Genomic DNA, 20,154 nt, shown 5'->3' on the forward strand with positions numbered 1-20,154 from the left:
CTTTTGTGGCCAGAAAGAGTCCCTGTGGGATTTAAAATTCGCCTGCCCATTGAAGTCAATGGCGGTTCGCCCGGTTCGCCGGTTCGCGAACATTTGCGGAAGTTCCCGTTCGCGAACCGAAAATGTTGTGTTTGCGACATCACTACTAGAAACTACTATTTTTGCTAAGTGGAATCACTAACTTTGTGGTTTTCATCGATGCCCCTTTTTGTCTTAACAGTATGAGATTTGTCAAAAATCTATTGGCCTATCTAAGAAATCACCCTTTTATGGTTAAAGGAACACTATAGGGTCAGGAACACAAGCATGTATTTTTGACCCTATAGTGTTAAAATCACATCTCCTTGACCCCCTAAATATAGTAAAATGTTACTTTTGTTCAGGTCTTCTGTTGCTGGCTCTTCCCCTAAGCTGCCTGCTTTGCTGACATCATCAGAAGTTGTTCTGAGCCAATCACAATGCTTTCCCATAGGATAGGCTGATGCGGTCAAGGAGGCAGGTCAGGGGTAGTAATGTACCGAACTGTTCGCTGGCGAATAGTTCCTGGCGAACATAGCGTGTTCGCGTTCGCCACGGCGGGCAAACACATGCGCGGTTCGATCCGCCCCCTATTCGTCATCATTGAGTAAACTTTGACCCTGTGCCTCACGGTCAGCAGACACATTCCAGCAAATTAGCAGCAGACCCTCCCACCTCCTGTACAGCATCCATTTTAGATTCATTCTGAAGCTGCATTCTTAGATAGAGGAGGGAAAGTGTAGCTTCTGCTCATTTTATAGGGAAATGGATAGCTAGGCTAGGGTATTCAGTGTCCACTACAGTCCTGAAGGACTCATCTGATCTCTGCTGTAAGGACAGCACCCCAAAAAGCCCTTTTTAGGGCTAGAACATCAGTCTGCTTTTTTTTTTTTCTGTGTAATGTAATTGCAGTTGCCTGCCTGCCAGCTTCTGTGTCAGGCTTGCAGTGGATACTGTGCCCACTTGCCCAGTGCCACCACTCATATCTGGTGTCACAATAGCTTGCATTTAAAAACAAAAAAATGTTTTCACTGTAATAGATTGAATAGCAGTTAGTCGTCTGCAAGCGTCTGGGTGTCAGGCCTTCAGCGTCTACTCTGTCAACTTCTGCCAGTCCACTTTGCCACTCATATCTGGTGTCACAATAGCGTGCCTTTAAAAAGAAAAAACGTTTTTCACTGTAAGCTAATAGCAGTCAGTGTCCTTAAAGCGGGTGTCAGACCTTCAGCGTGTACTCTCCCAACCTCTGCCAGTCCACTTTGCCAATCATATCTGGTGTCACAATAGCGTGCCTTTAAAAAGAAAAAAAGTTTTTCACTGTAAGCTAATAGCAGTCAGTGTCCTTCAAGCGGGTGTCAGGCCTTCAGCGTGTACTCTGCCAACCTCTGCAAGTGCACATTGCCACTCTTATCTGGCGTCACAATAGCGTGCATTTAAAACTAAAAAACTTTTTTCACTGTTATAGATTGAATAGCAGTCAGTGTCCTTCAAGAAGGTGTCAGACCTTCAGCGTGTACTCTGCCAACCTCTGCCAGTGTACTTTGCCACTCATATTTGGTGTCACAATAGCGTGCCTTTAAAAAGAAAAAAAGTTTTTCACCGTAAGCTAATAGCAGTCAGTGTCCTTCAAGCGGGTGTCAGGCCTTCAGCGTGTACTCTGCCAACCTCTGCCACTCTTATCTGGCGTCACAATAGCATGCATTTAAAACCCAAAAACTTTTTTCACTGTTATAGATTGAATAGCAGTTAGTTGTCTTCAAGCGGATGTGTCAGGCCTACAGCGGCTACTCTGCCAACCTCTGCCAGTGTACTTTGCCACTCATATCTGGTGTCACAATAGCGTGCCTTTAAAAAGAAAAACAGTTTTTCACTGTAAGCTAATAGCAGTCAGTGTCCTTCAAGCGGGTGTGTCAGGCCTTCAGCGTGTACTCTGCCAACCTCTGCCAGTCCACTTTGCCACTCATATCTGGTGTCACAATAGCGTGCATTTAAAACCAAAACACTTTTTTCACTGTTATAGATTGAATAGCAGTTACTTGTCTTCAAGAGGGTGTCAGGCCTACAACGTGTACTCTGCCAACCTCTGCCAGTGCACATTGCCACTCATATCTGGTCTCACAGTAGCTTGCACGCATAGTACCACTAATCCAAAAAAAATGACAGGCAGAGGCAGGCCACCCCGCAGGGGCCATCGTGGTCGTGGTGCTGTGATTCCCTTTTGCCCTAGAATAATGCCCAATTTTCAGAGGCCACGTACCCTGAACTTGAAAAGTTCCGAGGACGTAGTTGACTGGCTAACACAGGACACCCAATCTTCTACAGCTTCTGCTCGGAAGCTTGACGCACCATCCTCCTCCAACTTAGCTTCGGGCACCTCTCAAGATACCACTCACCCGCCTGCCGCCACCACCAACACTTGGTATGTCAGAGGAGTTATTTACACATCCGTTTGAAGAAATGAGTGATGCGCAACCATTATTTCCAGAGGATGTAGATAACAGGGATATGTCTCAGGCAGGCAGCATTACACACATGGACGTACGGTGTGATGATGATGATGTTGAACCCGCTGCTGCTTCCTATGCTGAGTTGTCAGATACAAGTGAAGCGGTTGATGATGACGATACGTTCATGGATGTCACGTGGGTGCCCGCTCGGCAAGAAGAAGAACAGGGCGAAAGTTCAGATGGGGAGACAGAGAGGAGGAGGAGGAGACGAGTTGGAAGCAGGGGGAGGTCGTCGCAAGGAGCTAGTGGCACAGTCAGACAGCATGCATCGGCACCCGGGGTCAGTCCGACAGCACGCCAATCAACGCATGCTGTGTCCACCACCAGAATGCCGTCATTGCAGAGCACAGCAGTGTGGCATTTTTTTTGTGTGTCTGCCTCTGACAACAGCGATGCCATTTGCAACCTGTGCCAAAAGAAACTGAGTCGTGGGAAGTCCAACACCCACCTAGGTACAACTGCTTTGCGTAGGCACATGATCGCACATCACAAACGCCTATGGGATCAACACACGAACTCAAAGCCGCCATCCTCCTCCTGGTCCAGCATCTTCAGCCACGTCAACCACTGCTGTCCTCCTCGCCCCCTCTCAACCATCCGCCACTCCGTCTCTCGCCTTGAGCAGTTCCCGCTCATCTGCCCACAGTCAGGTGTCTGTCAAGGACATGTTTGAGCGTATGAAGCCAATGTCAGAAAGTCACCCCTTTGCCCAGCGTCTGACAGCTGGCTTGTCTGAACTATTAGCTCGCCAGCTTTTACCATACAAGCTGGTCGAGTCTGAGGCATTCAAAAAATTTGTGGCTATTGGGATACTGCAGTGGAAGGTATCCGGCCGAAATTTCTTTGCACTAAAGGCAATCCCCAACCTGTACTCGATTGTGCAAAAGGAAGTAATGGCATGTCTGGCACACAGTGTTGGGGCAAGGGTCCATCTGACCACTGATACCTGGTCTGCAAAGCAAGGTCAGGGCAGATATATCACCTATACTGCACATTGGGTAAACCTGCTGATGGCTGCCAAGCATGGAATGCGTGGCTCTGCAGAGGAGTTGGTGGCACTGCCACGACTTGCAGGCAGGCCTGCTGTGACCTCCTCTACTCCTCCTACTCCATTCTCTCCCATAACCTCCTCGGCTGAGTCCTCTTCTGCTGCTGTGTCTTGCTCCACATCAATGGCACCCCCCCAGCTCCCCAGGTACTATTCCACATCCCGGATACGGCAGTGTCACGCCGTCTTGGGTTTGACTTGCTTGAAAGCAGAGAGTCACACCGGACAAGCACTCCTGTCCGCCCTGAATGCACAGGTGGAAAAGTGGCTGACTCCGCAGCAACTGGATATCGGCAAAGTGGTTTGTGACAATGGAACAAATTTGTTGGCGGCATTGAAGTTGGGCAAGTTGACACATGTGCCGTGCATGGCACATGTTTGTAATCTGATCGTACAACGCTTTGTGCATAAGTACACAGGCTTACAGGATGTCCTGAAGCAGGCCAGGAAGGTGTGTGGCCATTTCAGGTGTTCCTACACGGCCATGGCGCACTTTGCAGATATCCAGGGGCGAAACAACATGCCAGTGAGGCGCTTGATTTGCGACAGCCCGACACGTTGGAATTCAACACTCCTAATGTTTCGACCGCCTGCTCCAACAAGAAAAAGCCGTTAATGAATATTTGTATGACCAGGGTGCTAGGACAGACTCTGGGGAGCTGGGAATTTTTTTGCCACGTTACTGGACGCTCCTGCGCAATGCCTGTAGGCTCATGCGTCCTTTTGAGGAGGTGACAAACCTAGTCAGTCGACCGAAGGCACAATAAGCGACATTATACCATTTGTTTTCTTCCTGGAGCGTGCCCTGCGAAGAGTGCTGGATCAGGCTGTAGATGAGCGTGAAGAGGAAGAGTTGTGGTCACCATCACCACCAGAAACAGCCTTATCAGCATCGCTTGCTGGACCTGCGGCAACGCTGGAAGAGGATTGTGAGGAAGAGGAGTCAGAGGAGGAATGTGGCTTTGAGGAGGAGGAGGAAGACCAACCACAGCAGGCATCCCAGGGTGCTCGTTGTCACCTATCTGGTACCCGTGGTGTTGTACGTGGCTGGGGGGAAGAACATACCTTCATTGAGATCACTGAGGAGGAGGAACGGGAAATGAGTAGCTCGGCATCCAACCTTGTGCAAATGGGGTCTTTCATGCTGTCGTGCCTGTTGAGGGACCTTCGTATAAAAAGGCTGAAGGAGAACGACCTGTACTGGGTGTCCACGCTACTAGACCTCCTGTATAAGCAGAAAGTGGCTGAAATTTTACCAAATTACAACAAGTCGGAAAGGATGCAGCATTTGCAAAATAAATTAAAAAGTATGCTTTACACAGCGTAAAAGGGTGATGTCACAGCACAACGGGAATCTAACAGGGGAAGAGGTGAAAGTCATCCTCCTCCTCCCACGACCACGCCGGCAAGGACAGGACGCTTTAAAGACGTGCTGTTGATGGAGGACATGCAGAGCTTTTTAAGTCCTACGCATCGCCACAGCCCTTCGGGATCCACCCTCAGAGAACGACTCGACCGACAGGTAGCAGACTACCTCGCCTTAACTGCAGATATCGACACTCTGAGGAGCGATGAACCCCTTGACTACTGGGTGTGCAGGCTTGACCTGTGGCCTGAGCTATCCCAATTTGCGATAGAACTTCTGGCCTGCCCCGCTTCAAGTGTCCTGTCAGAAAGGACCTTCAGTGCAGCAGGAGGTATTGTCACTTAGAAGAGAAGTCGACTAGGTAAAAAAAGTCTAGATTACCTCACCTTTATTAAGATGAATGAGGGATGGATCCCGAAGGGACTGACAGTGGGCGATACATTCGACTAAAAAAGGCCTGATGAGATGAGCTGCCTTGGGCTAAAAATGGTCCACACGCTGCTGTATTTTAGCTCTGAATGCCGGTTGACTTGCGTGACTTATCCGCCACCAACTAGGGTTCAAGCCGAAATGTTTTAGGGCACTTTCTGCCTGGGAAACAAACATAAATTTTTATGGCCGCTGCTACAGCAGCGGCTGCAACAATACCTAATTTTTCAGGCATGTGTACATGCCTAATTTTTCGGCCCTCTGGTGCTGCACTGTGGCTTCAAAAACCAAACCAAAAAAAAGGCACATAACAGGGATTAAACTGATAGGAATAGTACTACTTAACACACCACTCCTATCTGGTGGCAAATTAGATTGAACGTGCAGTGCCCCAAATTTGAAGTAGGAGGACCGACCAAGCATCTTTTTTCCATCTCCCGGTTCCTAAAATCGATGCCATATACACGTCCCCTGATAGGGCGCCAGCTCGTTATTCTCTTGGGCGCCAGCTCGTTATTCTCTTTTTCACTTCACTATGGACACTTTACTGCACTATGGGCACTTAGACCCATTCTTTGTCTTGCACAGTGTTATTCCTAGCCAGCATCTGTGATGGGAAATCAGGCAGTCATCTAAACGTTTAGATTGAGCTTTAGCTTAGAACACCCTTGAAGGTGTTTAAGGATATTAGGGCTAGTTTAGAGGATTCTTCTTAGACCTGAGTCTTTATAGCCCTTCTACCTATCCAGCATTTCTGGAAACTAGCTAAGAGAAAGGGTGGCTGTGTGTCTGTGATACATTTAACTGTATATCATATATCACCTTATTGACACTTTATCACTCCGGTCTCCATACTCTCTGCCTATACCCATCTATTTAGAGGGAATTTCCTTGCCCCTGCCAATATTATATAATAGGTATTAGTATTACCATTATTACACAATTAGCCAATATAGGGGAATGAGTATAGTATCCCTTTGTTATTTATAAATGATACAATAAAGACTTTTGTCCATTACTCAATTTACTTTAACAAAGGGTACTAACCACGGTATTAGGAAGCATTACTCTGCTTTCCCTTTCTCCCTCTATTATACACCTATGCTCACTAGGATTTGTAGATATCACTTTATTATAGTTGTCTAACCTTTTCCTATGCCAGTTTTAGTTTTCTTTTTCAGTGTATTAGCATACTTTCAGGAACCCTTGGTGTTGTACGTGGCTGGGTGGAGGAAGAGACCTTCAATGACATCAGTGAGGACAAGGAACGGACATGGCTAGCTTGGTATCCAACCTTGTGCAAATGGGGAGTTTGCGGTTGTGCAAATGGACTGTTTGCGGTTGTTTGCGGTGCGTTAAACGGGGAGTTTGGTCTGTCACTGTGAAGCGGGCGTAACCCTTACACTACCTGATCGATACAACATCATACAGTAGGTCCCCCCCTCATTATTTTTATGGCCCCAACCCACCGCTCACGGGTGGGGGCGGGCAGGGGTGGGGGCCAGGGGGGAGGACAGTAGGTCCCCCCCTTATCCTTATTTACTGAATATTCCTCTGTATAACAATGATTGGCATTTAGTGAATATTCCCTATTCTGCTCTGTGTCAGTGTGTATCAGGGTCCCTGAGGACAGGTGTCAATCCACATCTGCCAAGTGACCCAATGTAGGGGGAACAGTCCCTATTCTGCTCTGTGTCAGTGTGTATCAGGGTCCCTGAGGACAGGTGTCAATCCATATCTGCCAAGTGACCCTATGTAGTGGGAACAGTCCCTATTCTACTCTGAGTCAGTCTGTATCAGGGTCTCTGAGGACAGGTGCCAATCCATATATGCCAAGTGACCCTATGTAGGGGGAACAGTCCCTATTCTGCTCTGTGTCAGTGTGTATCAGGGGTTTTGAGGACAGGTGTCAATCCATATCTGCCAAGTGACCCTATGTATGAGGAACAGTCCCTATTCTGCTCTGTGTCAGTGTGTATCAGGGATCCTTACGATAGGTGTCAATCCATATCTGCCAAGTGACCCTATGTAGGGGGAACAGTCCCTATTCTGCTCTGTGTCAGTGTGTATCAGGGATCCTTAGGATAGGTGTCAATCCATATCTGCCAAGTGACCCTATGTAGGGGGAACAGTCCCTATTCTGCTCTGTGTCAGTGTGTATCAGGGATCCTTAGGATAGGTGTCAATCCATATCTGCCAAGTGACCCTATGTAGGGGGAACAGTCCCTATTCTGCTCTGTGTCAGTGTGTATCATGGTCTCTGAGGACAGGTGTCAATCCATATGTCAAGGTGTCAATATGTCATATGTCAGGTGTCAATCCATATCCATTGTGATTTAGGAATGTTAGGTGATTTATGCCCTTTATGGATTAAAACCAGACTCTGCATCAACTGTGTAATTTTCCATGGGAGTTTTGCCATGGATCCCCCTCCGGCATGCCACAGTCCAGGTGTTAGTCCCTTGAAACAACTTTTCCATCACTATTGTGGACAGAAAGAGTCCCTGTGGGTTTTAAAATTCACCTGCCCATTGAAGTCTATGGCGGTTCGCCCGGTTCGCGAACGTTTGTGGAAGTTCGCGTCCGCCGTTCGCGAATCGAAAATTTTGTGTTTGCGACATCACTAGTCAGGGGCAGAGCCAGAACAAGCCAAACACAGCCCTGGCCAATCAGTATATCCTCATAGAGATGTATTGAATCAATGCATCTCTATGAAGATGATTCAGTGTCTCCATGCAGAGGAATGAGGCACTTTTTTGAGATGCGACGCGTTTGTGACCAAAGTCTTTTTGGCATTTTTGCCTTTCATTAATTTCACCACAATTTCCCCCTTTCTCTTTAAATATACACTTTAAAGTAGAAGCCTTAAAGTAAAAATTTAGCAAAATTTGGAATTCTGAGATTACAATTGAAATGGTAATCACAGAATCCAAAGCAGCTACACAAAAATGTATACTTGTAAAATGTTCTAAATGTGATTAAGAGCATTTTAGTTTAACCATTTTATCACAAACTTAGGACACATTTGCTATTTTGTTTTGTGGGGGGTTTTCCCACACATTTCATTTTGAGGAAATCAACAAACCACGAATATTCTATTACTGCAAATACTACATATTTATATTCTACTACTATTCTCGAGTATAATGATATCTTACATGTATGCCATTTACCCTATCCTGCCCCTAATGCAATCCTTAATAAAAATCCTAATTCAACTCATTAGCCAGGCCTAATCCAACCCTAAATCCAACCCATAATCCAACCCATAATCAAATCCCTGTTCGTACTCCTAATCTAATCCATAATCCAACCTCTAATTCAACCCATAATTTAATCTCCTATCTAATTTCCAACCCTAATCTTACCTTTAATCCAATGCTAATCAGACCTTAATCCAACCCATAATCTAACCCATATCCTACCTATAGCCCCATAATCCAACCTCTAGAGGGATTCCCTCTGCTGATGTCAGTACTGACACAAGCAGAGGGATTTCCTAGCTCACACAGTACAGAGGGTTCCGTGAGCCCTCTGTACGGTGTGATTGCAGCATGAGAGGGAGAACTCACTCTGATGCTGCGGCAGCAGCACACAGAGATCAGTGCTAGACCGACCCTGTTAGAGGAGATATCCACGGGTCCCTGTCACGGCAAGGGTACATAATTAATTGTTGCACTATAAAATATTGCTATTCATTGTAATTTGTGTAGTGCATATATCAATTGGCCACTTGGTAGAGGTGGAAGGGTCAATTTCATTATAGAGGACAGATGTCAGAAGAGGTTAATGTAAATTGTATAGGAATGTGAAAAGTGTCAGATAGTTTAAGACACAAATTGATCCTTTGATTGATCAAAGGCTGTGCAAGGTGTGAAGTTTTACACTTGGGCTGCCAGTATGTCTAGTTTCAATGTAAACTAACTGACTTCGACCATATGGCCTTAAATTCTTAATTGACAGTTTATTTCTTTGATATGTTGGGTTTTTATTATTAAGTTACCTGGGGGACGAAGGCACCCCATTTATTAGTTGTCTTGGTGGTGGCAGCGTTAAAATAGTAATATTTATATTATTATGGTTAAGTGGGGGTGGTGTTAAGGGAGAATTTTTATCATTATTTGTCTAGTGCAGACAAATAGTGAACTTTAACCCTTTCAACACCACAACTAAGTCACAAACACTCTTGGAGTAGGGTGCGTTCGTGACAGTCCCCTTTTTTTTACTTTACAGTCTGGTGGCAGTGATTGAAATATTGTGGTTGAGTAAGATTGCTGAGCCATTTAAAGGGCTATGAGCAGCTCTCATTTAAAGGGCCATTTAAAGGGCTATGAGCAGCGCTCACTTTAAGCGCTGTGCATAGCTCATCTGTCAGTCTTGGACCACTAAATATGGCCCCAGCTGACAAAGGGGACCCCCAGAAATGGAAAGATACCCGAGGTCCTTGGTACCAGCAGGTATTTAACCCCTGCTGGTACCTTACTCAATGTGCATTAAAGGCCTGCCCTGCATGATGGTCATGTAATCCTGAAGTGGTTAAATTATTTTCTTTATTAATACATTTACTTAGACATTTTGGAAAAAGAGATATGGCAAGTCTGAGACAGCTTCATCAGTGACTAATGCTTTGCTTACTTATAAATATGTATTTTTTAACCTCTATTTATTTTAAAATTAAATTTTAAAGGAGGGATTATTCCTTTGTGTTGCATAGATTCAATTAGACTTTGAAATTGAATTGTACAATTATAGCGCAGGGATCTATTTTCAGATTCATAAAACCAGACAAAATATATGTCCATGTTTTTTTACAAAATGTCAATATGAAACAGTATGTCAGTCAAATATTTCTCCTTTAGCTTTTTTTTAACATCAGCAATTGCAAATCCTGTAAGATTGAATGAGAGGCATACAAGCCATATCATACTATACTGAAATAGCTCTTTGAAATAGAACACTTTAGTTATCTTCCGTACTAAGGCACAGTGCAATAAATATTGTATGAAAGACATTTTGAACAAGTTTGGACTTGAAAATGGATTCTGAAAATCAATGACTCATGGTCTGTTCATTGATATCTGATATGTAAAACAACTTTAGAAGGAAATGTAGACTACAAATATAAACTGGCTCGTCCTGCCCACCCTAATTTAAATAAATACTCTGGGCACCATAACAACTTAATCAGACTAAAGTTAATCTGACTGAGAGCTAATGCTCCCATCGTGTTAATGACTCACCTGCCTGACGCTTTGCTTATCCCTGGAGTGTGCTTTTAATCAATCTGTAACTGTTCAGAAATGTTTAAACCCTATAGAGTCCATGCTCATGCTTTGGATAATTTTCAACTTTAACAATTATACAAAATTTTCTCCACTGAGCAGAATTGTCCAGAAATAGGAGAATGGATTGAACTATTAAACCTCTTACAAGAGATTGGAGATAATATTATGTGATGTAGAAATTGTGTAAAACTGTCCAGGCCTTCAACTAAAGCCATAATTACTAACAACGCACACTTTCTCAATCCACGCACAGAAGATGGTGTAACGGATCACCTGGCACCCCGACTGGGTACCTCCGTTGAAGGATGCTCCTAGCGCTTACAGAGGGCTTCAAGCGCTCCACAGACACCACAACCACCGCAGACCCCACAAACCGCCGCAGCTTGGTTGGGGTCTCACCGTCTCCTTTCCACCCTGGACCTCCGACAAGGCTCCAGGTTCCAGTGGGTGATCCTCTCCTCCAAGAGAGTGAAGCAGGAGCAAGCTCTTACAAGAACTTAGAAGTGATTATCCAAGGGAGCATGCAGAGCATAGCAATCCCTTGTAGTGATATAGCAATTCCCCCAATAAGAGATAGGACTCTAGATTGAGGGTGAAGAAGAACTCTGGTTTAATGGCAGGCACTCTGCTTTTATGCAGTGCTCCCCTGCAAGGGAGACGCCCACAGACAATTATGCATTAACCAATCAACTATCGGTTACATCCCACATATTCCCTCCCCTCTGCTTGGGAGATAATTGAGTTTCTTACTGTATCTACTCAATTAACTCAATTAACTCCAAGCTAAAGCTTAGTTTTCTAACAAAGCATCCGTCCGCCATGGCGTACAGGCCCCGCCCCCGAGATTTTTTTTTTTAACCTTTCTTCATAACTAAAATGTTACATTCAATTTATTAATTTTGTAGCCCATCTCTGCACTTTTTATAGTGCCATTATATCCTTCTTTAGAATGGGTGCCCAAAATTGCACAGTATATTCAAGGTGTGGTCTTACCAGCAATTTATAAAGAGGCACAATTATATTTTCACCTTGAGAATTTATGCCACTATTTATACATGAAAAAACCTTACTGGCTTTAGCAGCTGCCGATTGACATTGCATATTGCTGCCTAATTTGTTGTCTATAATAATTCTCAAATCCTTGTGTTGTTATCCCTAATTCACTACTATTCAGGTTGTAAGTTGCTTGTGCATTCTTTACCTCAAAGTGCATAACTTTACATTTCTCTACATTAAATTTAATCTGCCATTTTAGTGCCCATTCCCCTAATCTATCTAAATCCCTCTGCAGCAAAGCAATATCCTGCTCACATTTTATTAGTTTACAGAGTTTTGTGTCATCGTCAAACACTGAAACGTGGCTTTCAATGCCTATTTTAAAATAATTTATAAATATGTTAAATAGAAGCGGCCCCTGAACAGAACCCTGAGGGCCAGCTTGAAAATTAACAATTAATGCCATCTCGTTGTGCTCTATCCTTAAGCCAATGTTCTTCCCAAGAATATTCATCGAGACCAATTTATTTTAGTTTGTAGACTAACCTACTGTGAGGAACCATATGAAATGCCTTGGTAAAATCCAAGTAAATCACATCCACTGCAACACCCTGATTAATACTTCTACTTACTTCTTCATACAGGGAGTGCAGAATTATTAGGCAAATGAGTATTTTGACCACATCATCCTCTTTATGCATGTTGTCTTACTCCAAGCTGTATAGGCTCGAATGCCTACTACCAATTAAGCATATTAGGTGATGTGCATCTCTGTAATGAGAAGGGGTGTGGTCTAATGACATCAACACCCTATATCAGGTGTGTATAATTATTAGGCAACTTCCTTTCCTTTGGCAAAATGGGTCAAAAGAAGGACTTGACAGGCTCAGAAAAGTCAAAAATAGTGAGATATCTTGCAGAGGGATGCAGCACTCTTAAAATTGCAAAGCTTCTGAAGCATGATCATCGAACAATCAAGCGTTTCATTCAAAATAGTCAACAGGGTCGCAAGAAGCGCGTGGAGAAACCAAGGCGCAAAATAACTGCCCATGAACTGAGAAAAGTCAAGCGTGCAGCTGCCAAGATGCCACTTGCCACCAGTTTGGCCATATTTCAGAGCTGCAACATCACTGGAGTGTCCAAAAGCACAAGGTGTGCAATACTCAGAGACATGGCCAAGGTAAGAAAGGCTGAAAGACGACCACCACTGAACAAGACACACAAGCTGAAACGTCAAGACTGGGCCAAGAAATATCTCAAGACTGATTTTTCTAAGGTTTTATGGACTGATGAAATGAGAGTGAGTCTTGATGGGCCAGATGGATGGGCCCGTGGCTGGATTGGTAAAGGGCAGAGAGCTCCAGTCCGACTCAGACGCCAGCAAGGTGGAGGTGGAGTACTGGTTTGGGCTGGTATCATCAAAGATGAGCTTGTGGGGCCTTTTCGGGTTGAGGATGGAGTCAAGCTCAACTCCCAGTCCTACTGCCAGTTTCTGGAAGACACCTTCTTCAAGCAGTGGTACAGGAAGAAGTCTGCATCCTTCAAGAAAAAACATGATTTTCATGCAGGACAATGCTCCATCACACGCATCCAAGTACTCCACAGCGTGGCTGGCAAGAAAGGGTATAAAAGAAGAAAATCTAATGACATGGCCTCCTTGTTCACCTGATCTGAACCCCATTGAGAACCTGTGGTCCATCATCAAATGTGAGATTTACAAGGAGGGAAAACAGTACACCTCTCTGAACAGTGTCTGGGAGGCTGTGGTTGCTGCTGCACGCAATGTTGATGGTGAACAGATCAAAACACTGACAGAATCCATGGATGGCAGGCTTTTGAGTGTCCTTGCAAAGAAAGGTGGCTATATTGGTCACTGATTTGTTTTTGTTATGTTTTTGAATGTCAGAAATGTATATTTGTGAATGTTGAGATGTTATATTGGTTTCACTGGTAAAAATAAATCATTGAAATGGGTATATATTTGTTTTTTGTTAAGTTGCCTAATAATTATGCACAGTAATAGTCACCTGCACACACAGATATCCCCCTAAAATAGCTATAACTAAAAACAAACTAAAAACTACTTCCAAAAATATTCAGCTTTGATATTAATGAGTTTTTTGGGTTCATTGAGAACATGGTTGTTGTTCAATAATAAAATTAATCCTCAAAAATACAACTTGCCTAATAATTCTGCACTCCCTGTAGAATGCAATTAGGTTAGCTTGTCATGACCTATGTTTCATAAACCATGCTGATTATGGCTAATAAAGTTCTACCCAATGATTTCCTGAATATTATTCGTTAATAACCCTTCAAATACTTTCCCAGTCACAGAAGTTAAGCTCACTGGTCTATAATTTCCAGGCAAGGATTTTGAACCCTTTTATATATAGGAACTGCATCTGTTTCTCTCTAATCCTTCAGTACAATTCCTGAAAGCAATTGATGTACTTGAAAAAAAAAATGTGGTTGGTTTTGATTTCTTTGGCTATCAATTTCTCATTTTCTAATTTAGCCACTTTAATTGCCTTTATGCAAGCATTATTAGCTTTCTTATATCTTATATACAGTGAGGGAAAAAACTATTTGATCCCCTGCTAATTTTGAATATTTGCCCACTGACAAAGAAATTATCAGTCTATAATTTTAATGGTAGGTGTATTTTAACAGTGAAATCCAGAATAACAAAAAAAACCAAAAAAACAGAAAAACGCATATAAAAAAGTTCAACATTGATTTGCATGTCAATGAGTGAAATAAGTATTTGACCCTTTCGACTTAGTACTTGGTGGAAAAACCCTTGTTGGCAATCACAAAAGTCAGACGTTTCTTGTTGTTGGCCACCAGGTTTGCACACATCCCAGAAGGGATTTTGTCCCACTCCTCTTTGCAGATCCTCTCAAAGTCATTAAGGTTTCAAGGCTGATGTTTGGCAACTTGAACCTTCAGCTCCTTCCACAGATTTTTTTTATGGGATTAAGGTCTAGACAGGCCAGGCCACTCCAGGACCTTAATGTGCTTCTTGTTGAGCTACTCCTTTGTTGCCTTGGCTGTGTGTTTTGGGTCATTGTCATGCTGGAATACCCATCCACAACCCATTTCAATGCCCTGGCTGAGGGAAGGAGGATCTCAGCCAAGATTTGACGGTCCATCGTCCTTTTGATGTGGTGCAGTTGTCCTGTCCCCTTAGCAGAAAAACAACCAAATCATAATGTTTTCACCTCCATGTTTAACAGTGGGAATAGTGTTCTTGGGGTCATAGGCAGCATTCCTCCTCCTCCAAACACAGCGAGTTGAGTTGATGCCAAAGAGCTTGATTTTGGTCTCATCTGACCACAACACTTCCACCCAGTTCTCCTCTGAATCATTCAGATATTCATTGGCAAACTTCAGAAGGGCCTCTACATGTGCTTTCTTGAGCAGAGGGATCTTACAGGTGCTGCAGGATTTCAGTCCTTCACGGCGTAGTGTGTTACCAATTGTTTTCTTGGTTACTATGGTCCCAGATTCCTTGAGATCATTAACCAGATCCTCCCGTGTAGTTCTGAGCTGATTCCTCACCATTCTCATGATCATTGAAACTCCTCAAGGTGAGATCTTGCTTGGAATGCCAAACCGAGGGAGACTGATAGTTATTTTGTGTTTCTCCCATTTGCGAATATTTGCACCAACTGTTATCACCTTCTTACCAAGCTGCTTGGTGATGGTCTTATAGCCCATTTCAGCCTTGTGTAGGTCTACAATCTTGTCCCTGACATCCTCGGACAGCTCTTTGGTATTGGCCATGGTGGAGAGTTTGGAATCTGATTGATTGATTGCTTCTGGGGACAAGTGTCTTTTATACAGGTAACGAGCTGAGATTAGGAGCACTGAGATTAGGAGCACCTGAGAGTGCTCCTAATCTCAGGTAGTTACCTGTATAAAAGACACCTGGGAGTCAGAAATCTTGCTGATTGATAGGAGATCAAAAACTTGTTTCACTCATTGACATGCAAATCAATTTATAACTTTTTTGACATGCATTTTTCTGGATTTTGTTTTTTGTTTTTCTGTCTCATACTGTTAAAATACACCTACCATTACAATTATAGACTGATCATTTCTTTGTCAGTAAGCAAACGTTCAAAATCAGCAGGGGATAAAAAATGTTTTCCCTCACTGTAGGATGCCTCTGTTTTGTCTGATTTAAATGCTTTAAATGCCCTTTTCTTATGTGTAATCTCTTGTTTTACTTTCCTACTAAGCCACATTGGTTTCAATTTGTTTCTATTATATTTATTACTCGATGGTACATTCTAAGTAATGTACCTTTCTAATAATTGTTTGAAGATATTCCATTTATTCTAATTTTTTTTTTCACTAAGGAGATTATGCCAGTCAATATGTTGTAGAGCTACCCTGATCTTATTGAAATTGGCTTTTTAAAAATGAAGCACTTTGGTATATTGGTATACTCCCGCGTTCTTTTTTGAGTTTATTTCAAAATACGCAATATTGTTATCACTATTTCCAAAATACTCCCCTATTTGAATGTTGGTCACAAGATCAATATTGTTTGTTAGAGCCAGATCCAGACAAGCGTCCTTTCTAGTTGGTGCTTGTACCAGTTGTGACATTAAGCTGTCATTTAACAAATTCAAAAACCTGATTCCCCTTGCTGAACTACTACTCCCTCTATACCAATCTATGTCCGGGTAATTAAAATCTCCAATAATTAACGTGTTACCCAGATGTTCTGCTTTCCAATTTGTTCTAACAGCTTTTTTGCGAACTGTAAGATATAACTTAAAAAGTAAAGATGTATTTCATGCAGTAGAAAACCATGTTGGATATTTGAAGATTGCCTCCTATTTTAACGAATAACAAATATATTTTTTTGACATTACAGATGTGATGCAGGGTACAGTGGGCCACAGTGTGAAAAGAAAGACTTCAATGTGTTATATGTGGTACCTGGACCTGTCCGCTTTCAGTACGTCCTAATAGCAGCTGTGATAGGAACTGTTCAGATTGCAATTATCTGCATTGTTGTCCTCTGCATAACAAGGTTAGTGTTTCCTATAAAAATAAAAAAAAATCAAATAACAGTAACTCACAATTCCTGAGGATCAATAGACTATATGGAACTGGTGCTATACTTCAGAATGTATTTCATATTCAAAATATAAATTAGATGTAGACATACTCATAAAATATGCTATTTTTACAGGTTTTCTGCCAGTGTTGAGAAATTATAGCTCTGCTGTAAAAAATGGAGTCTCTGGCAACCCTAGATGTAATAAAATGTAAAAATAAATTGTAGTGTGTAAAAGTTGATTTCATTATCCAAAATCTTCTTTTTAATGTTATTTAATAACTAGTAAAAAATAAATATTCCACTAGACTACATTTTTCTAAAATTCAATTTTGTAATTTGTTTGGTAACATGCCCTATGAATGCCTACAAACATTTCCACTACATTTTAATAATTAGATGGCACTACTGTTGTTCCATATTGTCCTTTGTTTTCCTGCTGAAATTGTTGGATAGTGGAATCAAAAGTGGCATAAATATTTTTAATGTGAAAGCTTTTAAAGGCCATGCATTTACCCATACTTTATGGGTTTAACCTTCATAATATTATACTATAAATGTCTTTTATTAGTTTTTTTTCCAACACAGGCTGCAACATTGCTATAAAACTGCTTGTGCTGGAATGGATGTTTTAGCGTCTTTGTTACAAAAGGAACGAGGGAAATGCATGTTTGTTTTCCCATTTTACATGCATTTTTTTTTAAAATCCATATGAGATTGTAAAATAATAAAATAATATAATCAAAGTCCAATTGTTTTGTTAACATTTTTTATAAATACGAGGATGTATTTGATCCATGAGCTGTTTGGATAGCTGTGAAGTCTTTACCCAAGGCCAACATATTAATAGTTCTGCTGTAAATAAAACGAGACTACTATCTCAACATTTATATGGCAATTGAGAACCCATTAAAATAAAGGAAATGCTTTGCAACGTTATTTACAAATGGAATTTCTGATAAATCAGTATCCACATTTTTATGGAAAGCACATTTATTACAGCGTGAACTTTTAAGTACAGGATATTTTTTCTAGATATTTTTTTAGAGATTGCGGCAAACAGTCACAACCATCTCTCTTAACATAGCAAGATATTTTTCTTTAGACCTCAGGTGCATAGGTTCATTCAGTCCATCTCTGATGGTATCTTTTTCCAAGGTTAGTGAAATGAACGCAAGTGAGTTGGTTATAGTAATTCATATGCTTAAGATACACATGATCGTGTATCTTTTTGTAAATTAGATTTGGAGATTAATTTTGTTACAAACTGTAATTCATCTAAATTAGGGCCAATTGTGTGATTTCAAAATGTAGCTGAATCACCAACAGATTGAATCAATGAATGCGCATGCTCGTTTTTATTTGTGATTTAGAAAAAAAGATAGTTGATTAAAAAAAAAGTGTAGTTAGGGGGGGGATTTTATTCACAGATCAAGTGAGAAGTGATCAATAGACAGGTAAAAGAGTAGTAATAAATCTATATTTATAGATTTTTAATAAATTTAATTTTCACACTTTATATGTGAACCGAATGGCAGGATATCCACCTATAAGCGTACATTAATATATATACACAATATTTGTATTGTGTATGTATGATGTTTAGCTAGTCTGATTAGTTTTTTCTATCTTTTTTGTTAAAGAAATTTGGACAAACCAAACCACAATATATAAAAACATTAAATGTGTTTTTCTTTTTGGAAATTTTTCACTGGGCATTAGTCTAATTTTCATATAATTAATACATTTTGAGTCATGTTCCCGGGAAGCTTCAATTTGCGATCTAAATTAGTATTGCCTTAATATTGCCTTAATATGAAAAAAATACATTGTAATATATATATGCATTTTGTGCATACACCTTGAATCATCCATACAGAAGGCAAACAAGTTAGAACTGACTTTATTTAACAAATTTTATATACATAATACACCTTTTGTAAAATATTAGTTAAATATATTCTTGTTTTCCAAATTCATAATCCCAATATAATATCCCTCACTGTCTTGTACATCTCTACTGCTGCCAATTAATCAGCATATATAAACTGCTTTATTTAATTTCAAGTTGGAGTCAATTTAAATGAATCTGGGATGAGTTAATTATGTTCATTAATTTGATATTTCCAGGGTCATAATAAATAATGAGGGAGTATAATAATAGTCTATGATTAAATGTATGTAGCAAAATATGCATGTCAATGGAAAAAAAAATTCACCCTTTGCCTAGTTAATATAGTTTAACTTATTATTTAGAAGAAATATGTTTCTTGATCCAATGCTATTTTTTTAAGGTTACTTTATTTTATTTATTTATTTATTTCAAAAAAATAAATTACTGTAGCTGCAAGCTGCAAAAGAAATTGTAAATTAATATAGAAGGGAAGGAATCTGAAGTTGTAAAAAGTTTTAGAAAAGAGTTAGAGAGCATGGAGAAAAATAGGAATCACACAAGGGAAAGCAAAGAAACAAGAGTAGAAGACAACTTCAAAAAGAGGAAAATAGTGATTGGAAAAGAGTGTGTGAGCAGCAGAACAGAAGAAAGCTATTGTGACGGAGCTCCAGTACTCTGACCAAGTACCTCCACCAAATCTGCTTCATTGTAGCTATCAGGGACCCTGGAGCACTTCAGACCCATTTTGACCCTGGAGCACTTTTCCACCCTGGACCAAACACCAGGCGACACATGGTGAAGGTTAAAACAACAACTAACTTTAATACACATAGCACACATATTTTAAGTCCTCAACAGCCTCATTTACATACAATGGTGCATAACGCACTATAGTACAAGGAAGGGTGGGGTCAGACAATAGCAAAGGCTGATGGGAGATTGAGGAGGGACAAAGCAGCTAGTTTAAACTGGTCTGGCAGTGTCCCTGGGACAACGCCCTGCTGGGGAAACAATAGGACAGAAAAAAGGGGGAGGGGGAGAGGCACAGACAAGCAATACATTCAACATACCCTGCACCAATAATGGGCATAGGGTGACCAAACACAAAGGGAATCTAGGGACCCACACACAGTATATGTCTTCCATACCCAGTGACGGTGACTACGGTCACATATCTTCTCCCCTAAAAGGTAGACTAACCAGGTACCAGACCTCTAACCTGTCTGTGACTGAGTTAGTCGGATAACAAGTCCCAAAAAGTAAATCTATCCTGGCTGCCTCCTCGACAAAGTTCCACATCGTTTGTAAGATTATCCCGGTCGGGCGCGTAAAGCCCTTATAGTCTGTGGAAGTCTGGTTTGAGCAGGCCAGGCTGGGCTTCCCGGTCACCCTGTGCCCATAATAAGCACAGTGTGACTTAGATATAAGAGGGACTTGGAAGTGGAGAAACTCAGACCTATCCCTATATGACTCCACTTTCAGTTGGCCACCATGACACCCACACACCCCAATAGCAAATCTGGAACCCTGTGTT

The 20,154-nt window shown here is 41.6% G+C and overlaps 1 protein-coding gene across 1 annotated transcript in view; it reads left to right on the top strand.

Moving 5' to 3' along the window:
- The window catches only part of TMEFF2 (transmembrane protein with EGF like and two follistatin like domains 2), a 662,476-nt gene that overhangs the window by 626,849 nt on the left and 15,473 nt on the right, over positions 1-20,154 (top strand). The window contains exon 9 of the mRNA XM_063430171.1: positions 16,541-16,699. Within this exon, the coding sequence (XP_063286241.1) occupies positions 16,541-16,699 (159 nt within the window). The remainder of the gene's footprint in view (positions 1-16,540; positions 16,700-20,154) is intronic.

This window comes from Pelobates fuscus, chromosome 8 (genome assembly GCF_036172605.1).
Source record: "Pelobates fuscus isolate aPelFus1 chromosome 8, aPelFus1.pri, whole genome shotgun sequence".
In the NCBI taxonomy this organism is placed as follows: Eukaryota; Metazoa; Chordata; class Amphibia; order Anura; family Pelobatidae; genus Pelobates; species Pelobates fuscus.